The sequence below is a fragment of the Scleropages formosus genome, chromosome 4, assembly GCF_900964775.1.
Source record: "Scleropages formosus chromosome 4, fSclFor1.1, whole genome shotgun sequence".
Classification (NCBI taxonomy): Eukaryota; Metazoa; Chordata; class Actinopteri; order Osteoglossiformes; family Osteoglossidae; genus Scleropages; species Scleropages formosus.
The window spans coordinates 19180151-19188551 of NC_041809.1; the positions used below are offsets into that span (position 1 = coordinate 19180151).

At 39.4% G+C, this 8401-nt stretch overlaps 1 protein-coding gene across 1 annotated transcript; it reads right to left on the bottom strand.

Moving 5' to 3' along the window:
- Positions 1-510: 510 nt before the first annotated feature.
- On the bottom strand, positions 511-8248 carry vps26bl (vacuolar protein sorting 26 homolog B, like). Its single transcript, XM_018755598.2, has 6 exons — positions 7819-8248; positions 5448-5604; positions 4693-4857; positions 4270-4445; positions 3879-4021; positions 511-3363 (listed from the first exon to the last, which is right to left on the bottom strand). Exons 1-6 carry the CDS (start codon positions 8039-8041, stop codon positions 3229-3231), a joined length of 999 nt encoding a protein of 332 aa, XP_018611114.1. The 5' UTR covers positions 8042-8248; the 3' UTR covers positions 511-3228.
- Positions 8249-8401: the final 153 nt, after the last annotated feature.

The following is an 8401-nucleotide window of genomic DNA, read 5'->3' on the forward strand; positions in this document are numbered from 1 at the left end:
CCATTAAAGTGTTAACTTATTTATACAGCGCTGAGTAATTTACAGTATACTGGAAGAATCCAGGGTAAGTACCTTGCTCAAAGGTATAACCTTACATAAAGAAACCAAAACCACAGGGGTATTTATTGGTAATGTAGTCTTGTATCTAAGTCACTTTGTAGAAAAGCAGCAGCTGAATTAACAAATGTAAAAGCACATTGTTTAAAGGCATGAAGCAATGTGTTGGCTAGCCTGAATTAAGTTATATTTATTTACATACACAGAATAAATTCTAGTCATTCATTAACAGGTTAGCAAATTTGACAATATTTAACAGAAGCTCTGAAAGGGCAGCCTTTTGCTCCCATTTTATATGTCATTGGAACGTGCTAATGTGAGAACATGTAAATGAAACCACGTTTCCATGTAACAAGACATGACAAAACTGAGAAACCAATGCTAATTTGTCAGCTCAATGGCCATAAAAACTCACCCACATCACCGGTGAAGAAAGAGGCCAACAGTAATTTCTGCTTTTAGACAGCTCTCTTTTTAATCTGAGACATGGGATTAAAAACTTTAAAATACAGAAACACAAAATACAACTATTTGAAAGATAAGAAACCATTGTACTTATGTTCTGTATTAACATCTAAAGTTATAGTTTTCCAAAGACTTGTGTGCTGAACTTCCCTTTTCACAAACTGGCTGGTACCTTAAAGCTTGCTATTAAACATATTTTACATTTAAAATCATATATACCTACAACTCTGTAAATATATACTCATATAGTATACATTATGGGACTATAATCATAAAAGGTATGTCTCTAATGCCATTTTAAAGCAGTTTTTGCACAATATATAAAGAATGTTAGACTGAAATGCGATCTACTTCCAAGCGTAAAAATAAAGAGAACTTTGCTTTTAAAATATTATGCAAGGGTGATTTAAAATTTACATACTGAATACTTCACGTTTACTTCCAGTCTTTTTTTTTTTTTTTTTTTTAAATTGGATGACAACAGGTTAATGGACACAAGCATTTGAAATGTGACAATTAGTTGTTAGAACATGCTCCGTGGAATTCCCAGAGAACAGGGTTCACACAAGCATGGAACTAAAACAGCGCACAAACTTATGTGGACCAGAGTGTGATTTGCTGTGTATTTGTACAATATAACCATAGCACCTCTACTCAGAGCACACAAAACAGCACAAACAGAAGCTTTCTGTAAGTAGACAAATCAGGCACGCTGCAAAGTCTTCCTCTGAGAAACCCAACAAAGTCCAGTGACTGAAGGTGATGAATGAATGCACAGCAGCGGGTAACATTACAGGAGGAAAAATTTGTCTCTTGCCGTGAAACTCAGAGTCCGTGGAATGTGAGTCCTTTATTGGCGAAAGGGGCCAGTGGTTCTGGCCAAGACGACCTTGAACAAGATCACACATGTCCGTTTGTTCTCAAAAGATGTGCCATCAATGACAACACAAACAAAGCCTGCAAGTCCTAAACCCCTAACATTGTTTCAGCATGGCAACGGATAATGATCGCTTTTATATAAAAGATTCATAACCCCTCACCACCCAGAACTTAGAATAGGTGCTCCACATTTCTTCAAACTAAATACTATTCACATGTTACCACCAAAACTGTAAAAAAAAAAAAAAAAAAAAAAATTCGGAGGAAACAGCACGTGTATGTATGTAAGGATACACAACATACATCGAAGAAAACAATTTTGGCAGGCAATTAAGACAGGACCAAGGCAGGAGCTGCTACTTTAATGAAATGCTGATAAGTTTTAAATGGTTTGAAGCAGTACACATAAAACCAGAGCAAACTGGGAGACTTTCAGATTCTCTTCATGTAAAACCTCAGAAGCTAAGGGACAACATTATGGATAGTGGTAATGGACCACCACATTGAGTCTACAGCTGCACGCTTTATTGTCTCATCTTCCCTCAAAAGAAGAGTGTTGATATTTAAAATATCATTCCTATCTTTAATACTGATGACACTTAGGCCACCTATAAAGTTATTGTTTTGCTTCTCATAAGACATACACAAGTGGAAAAAACTACCTACAGTTAATTCCTTACAATTAAGGCCTCCTTTGAACTTCCCTTCTACTAGAAATAAAACTTCAATCATCTCAATGATCTAATAGTAAAAAGAAAACATTCATGACAAAAAAAGGCATTATACTGGAAAATGTCCTACTACAGATACCAAAAGTATTTTCGGAATGGTTTGACACTGTCACAAATCAGGTACCTTTTTCCAAATTCACTGTTAATGTCAATACTTCATAACAGGCATTTAGATCAATTTATACAAACCACAAAATTTCTTTAAAGAAAAAAAATTCCACCAACTAAGGTCTAACGCAGAAGTTGCTATTATTTTTACTTCAGTTCATATCACTGTTATCACACATCGTATAATTTTGTATTCTGAAAATCCAGACAATTGTTCTGAGAAAAGACTGTGGAAGTCTAGATTTATCATAGGACAAAATAACTTCTTACATGTAAAGAACTTGTTGTAGAAACTAGTCTGTTCAGTTGTGACAAAGGAATGTATGGGCACTAATGGAACACTATGTGTGGAATCGCTAACTATGTGAGAGGTAACACTTCAATACTTAATCATTGGTACAGCATTTTGCACAGGCATACGGGTTAAGAGCTGCTGTGTGGCTGCGGCAAACACTGGTATGATAGTGCCACACAATGACAAGTGTTTAGAAGCAAAAAACAGGAAACGGATTTCAGAACAGATGAACAAAGCATTTGAGTTTCCCTTTTTCTAATTTTGGTGAAATTTCATTCGAAATTGAGGAATGTAATTGTAAGTACCGGTTGCACTGATGTTTTAAAAAATAAAAAAAAAACCCTGTTAAAGGATTACTGGATTAAGCATACAAGTTGCTTTTCAAGAAAGCAAAAATACTCTGAGGGAGGATATGGGGTGGAAATGAAAGTTAAAGAATCGGGGGAGGGGGAGAATTGCAGCTTTTTACTTTCCTATAATGTTCCCAAAGTATGAACCCAGAAGTTCTTTCTTGGCCTCTCTGATCCCTTTACCTAGTAACTGATTGGAAGAGAGACTGGCCTCACCAGTGTTGGCGGTAAATAAGGAGCTGGGCAGTGGGATGGTGTACCCCTATGACCCCAGTTTCAAAAACGCACACACATGTTAGAGTCTTGTCTTCCTCAGGAGACCAAGGGGGCAAGGCAGCAGGACTCAATTGCTATCCTCCTTGTTTTGAGCAACTGCTTTCTCATTGTTGGAGGATCCCTCAAAGCGCTGTGAAGCAATGGCTGCTTGGTGGGACATGCTCTTCCTCACAATGTCCCCTTTCCTCCAAAGTGTGATCTCCTGGAAGAGGGACACAAAGCTTGTCAGTGACCTCACTCAGTAGCAGAGGCACACAAGACTGGTTCATAGAAGTTCTACCTCCTCCCCTATTTCATAAGCCACAATTTCCAATTCCATTTGAGGAGACTGTTCATAATCATTAATTATTTGGTCACATGTTTTGATGAAAATTACCTGATACATTTCCAGAAGAAGCTGTGCAGAGAAATATTTGTTCACAAAAATCTACCTTTAATTTTGCAGAAATAGACCTGTTAATGTGAAGACTTATAAACATTTTTAAATGAACTTCCTTAAGCAGGCTAAGTGCCAAGAGACAATCTACTACCCACAAGGCTTTCAAGGTATACCATTGCCTTCTTTTGCACACATCTTTGAATTGTCGGAAGAAACCCACACAAATAGAGCAAACGTAAACTCCACACAAACCGAGATGGGTTCAAACCCACATGCAATGGTACTGCTTTTAGAGTTCCCAGGGTCTTTAGGGTGGGTCAACAGAAGCAGAACTCTACCTGCTGTTTGAAATAGCGCCTCTCTTCCTCATCTATCAGCACCAGGTTCAGGTAGTAGCGCACGGAAAATTTCTTATTGATGTCCCGCATGGTGGGGGTCATCTCATAGCCAGCCAGAAAAAGCCTGATAGGGATAGATTCTCCTGAAAAACAAACAAAATAAAAAAAATCTATAATCAGTTGGAGTCTCCCCAGATTACTTATTTGCTTGAAACAGATATTGTTGTTGGTGTTAAAGGCAAAATTGCGTATTCTAGTTATCATGGAAACAGAAGCAGGACAGTTCAAGATAAAGAAAACGAGTGAAAATATGTGGAGCATAGCTCAAAATATAACTAAATGGAAAAGTCTGATTCAGTCATTGAGACAGCTTATCAGTGATCTGTCTTACCTCTCACCGGCGCTCCATCCATTATCTCATATTTAGCAATGGTGTCATTTTCATGGTACACATTGGGGCCTGTGCCTGTAGTTTCGCGTTTGATGATGTCTATTTCCATGTGCTTTATCTTAATCCTCACCAAAAGAAAGTAGATCTTCCCTACTATTACATCTTTTAGGTGGTACCTGTGGTTTTTTGGGGTAAAAAGGAATTAATTAATTTTTCTTTACTTTTCCCATGTACAGACATGCAGCTAATCTTAAATAAAAAAAAACGGTTTGAACTACAAGGTAAGAAAGGCAAACCCAATATATAACTGACTTTATTAAAATGGCAAGACTGATAAAGTAATTTAGTACCTTTAAACTCTTCTTTTACAGTTATTCAAGACCTACATATATTCATTTAAAAAAAATTATTTCTCAGCCTTACTTGGACTTGTTGTACTCAAACTCAATGTGTAGACAGTCTTCAATTCCCACTTCCATCTTGATGGAGGAATTGAGCTCAGGGTATGTGCTGAGGGTATGGACTACAATATCCATCTCCTTACTGATGTCATTTAGTCTTCTACTGATGGTTGCCCGCAGGAAATACCTTAAATACACAGACAATTCATGCGGATTTATTACGCATATGTAAGAATGCACTCAACCTTTTAAATTATTTAAGTCATGTAAATTAAATCTGAAGTCATGTGGCCACTGTTTCTGCTTAACTCAATTTAAGGTGTTTTATTTCAAGCCTGAAACCCTGTGTTAATTCTTATAGTGAAATGTTGTGCTGTGTGACTAGTTCAGTCAAACTTAAGCTTACAGCACAATCACATTTCCAGAACATGGAAAACTGTCTTTGACACAGCTCACATGCAACAGCTGTCTTCATTTTCAATTTTAGTTTGACAAAATAATGTCAGTCTTGACTATAATTTGCAGGCTAACACTATTCATTTGATAGTGGTATGAAGCTGCAGAACAAAGTAGAAATGGGATGACAATTGCTAATTTGGCTTGGTAGGCCAGTAAAATTTCAGAAAAGATAAACCTAGTAAGTTTGTGTATGTAAATAACATTGACATTATACAAATGGCCTGTATACGAAGGGCATATCTAGGTGATCTCTTCAGGTTAACAAATGAAACGTGCAGATGCGCAGATTAAAGCAGAAACAAAAAGGATAGCGCTTACCGCAGTTTGACATTTTGTCCCGTGTATGACTCGTAGGGCTTCTCCACATGCGTGAACTCGAAGTCAAACGTCTGAGACTGTGTGAGCTCGCCGGGACGTGCCAAATCTTTCACCAGGGACACAAACTCATGGTGGTTCCCCCTGTCATAGTACAGTTCTGTGGAAGTCAGAAACAATATCAGTCAGAGACGACAAATCTAAACCATGTTTGCACAAAACACAGACACCTGACGCACACCACAGCCCCAATCTGCAACGCTGGATATGACATTGGGAATTGAGTTGCTCTGATAACACTGCTTGCTTCCTTGCGACCAACATATGTTTCTTTTGGACGAACAGTGCCCTGATCATTATTTACCCCTGCTTGTCTTTAACAGATGAAGAAACTAATCTCAGCGTTAGAACAACAGGCGTTTTATTCTGTATAAAAGCTTGTATCAGATGTCCTGGAACTTAGATACATACTCTGTGTGTCAAACCCAAAAAATTTGTCTGTCGTTTGGGTCAGCCTGGCCATTTTCCTTCAGTTTATTAACACAGCGGCAATTTTTTTGTGTAACAAAACTTAAAACTCCTTGAGGACTCCACAATTCAATCTAATATTTATTTAGATATTTGTTTATTTCTGTCTCAAGTGTTCTTTCTGCTGCTGCTCTTCTGGAGCACAAACACTGATCACAGTAAATGCAATATAACAACCGTAACAGCAGATTCAAAGCAATTATTAGCGCTATTATTATTCTTCATTAACTTCATTTTGTCCAAAGAAACTTACAATGTTAAATTACTCACAGTGATGTACCTATTCATACTGTGAGCTGAGACAGGGTTGAACTGATGGACAACTGCCAAATGCCCATCCCTGGATCAGCTCAAAGGGGCTAATGATGACCAGCTGCCTTTGTGAGGGACAGAACCAGCCAACACATTTAAAGCAGCTGGTCCGATAATAAAGAGAACTGTCTGGGGGCCTTTGGCCTTTACAGAATGCCTCCCTGTAAATAACCCAGGTTTATGGGCCATTTCCCCTGGGGGTTTTGTTGGTCCGTTTTCCGACTACTTTAGTTATTGCGGGTTTGTCACGGAGAGGGGGTCATTTTACCCATTTCGGCTTTTGTTTGCAAATAAATCCTGTTTTGGTGGGAAAACCTGCTGTCCCGTGTCCATAATTTACAAATATTACAAAATATGTTGATGTAATCATTTTCATGCATGGCATTCCTTTTCTGGTGTATTAATTAAAGTGAAATTTTTTCCTTTAGGAAAAGATTTTTTTTTCCTCCATGGAAAATGTTAAATCAACCCCCTCATAAGATGAATTAAGCTAAGAGCGTAATTAACTAACCGTAAAGGCTACCCTGCAGTGCAAATTCCATCACATTCTTTAAGATAAAATAAGCTCTAATGCAGTAAATGTATATATTTTAATAAATATATGGAAAGTCAGATCCACTGCATACCAACCGTCTGAGGAAAGCAAAGTGAAAGTGACTAAGAGATCTGCTTCTTCTTGTGTGTTCAGACATTTTGAAAGCACTACTTCGTGTGAGAAATTTACAAATAAATTACAATACACTACTAAAAAATCTGTGACTCATTACCTGCACTTATTGACTAAACATCGACCTGCAGGCTGCTTTCCTCATCCGGGTGTGTGCTCCAGTTTACTCAAACTGCTGCACTTATATTACCTCGGACTTATCTAAATAAACGTTTTCAGTAAGAAACAACGACACGGCGATGGCAAGTTCAGTGATATTATGCCATCTACGTTCTCAAATTTTACAGCATTCGGGAGAGTTCGAGCAGAAACACCCACTTCGCCATGGGAAAAGTGCTGTGACGAACGAACGGCCGAGCTCTGGCTACAGGGACAGGTGTATAGGAGGCTCATTCGCTCCACTCTGGCTAATACCGCGATATCGAGCTTCTTATCGCGATAGTTTCATCCGGGACGATTAAAGCTGCTATTGCACGTGCAGATGACAGTATATCGGACAAGCGATAAAGCTCCTTAATGTTTTCGCGTCTAAGCTGCACGACTGTCATCCTCCTGCCGAGATAATACCTAAATCTGGTTATTATCTTTCTTAATAAACGCCCCAGCCGCACATCGCTGTGGTGCGTTCTGATGGACGGTGCGCGACCCTCTGTCACGAGACTGCAGTCGCGGTTTTTCACCCCCCCCCTCCGACAACCGCGAGACTCCGTTCTTATATTTACTATCGAAATGGAGCAGCTGTTCAATGACACATTCAAAATGTACGGTTCGGCTAAATCCGATTTTAGCTCGCATGGAGCAATGTGAAAGATATTTAGGCCGGGAGCGCGCGGTACGGACGGGCCCGCGCAGCTCGCCTCCGCTCACCGATCTGTCCGATGAACTCGATCTTGATGCCCTGATGTTCCAGTCTTTTCCCCGGGTTCTTGAGCGTCACGTTCACTTTGCCGGACACCGTCTCGCCGTCGTAGAACAGAAAGTACTTGTCCTTCTTGCCATCCTCCGTCTTGTGCTCTACTTTCTTCTTCGTTTCGGCGTCGTTCAGCACTATGTCAATTTCTGCACTTTGACCAAAACTAAAGAAGCTCATTACTGCACCCTTAGATATCACTACACAAATCCTAATTCAACCACTCATCAAGAGAGCCTCCTGCGCCTCGGAACTACAGTCCGCACGATTTATTCTTTTAATAATGCGTATTTAAATGGAGCTCGGCGACCAGAGGCACTGCGTGCGTGTGTTGTGTGCTGACTGTGATCAGGGATCACAGTACCACTTCCGAGCAGCGGGCCCTCAGACCGCGCATGCGCGGAGCACCGTATTCGCACTAACGCTGAGATGGATGGCGTGTGTCACACGCAGTGCTGTTAAACAGAAGAATCATTTATGTGCACAGTTTTTAAGGCTTAACTTTCCCTATATTTGTGTATAATTTAAGATGTGCTTTAG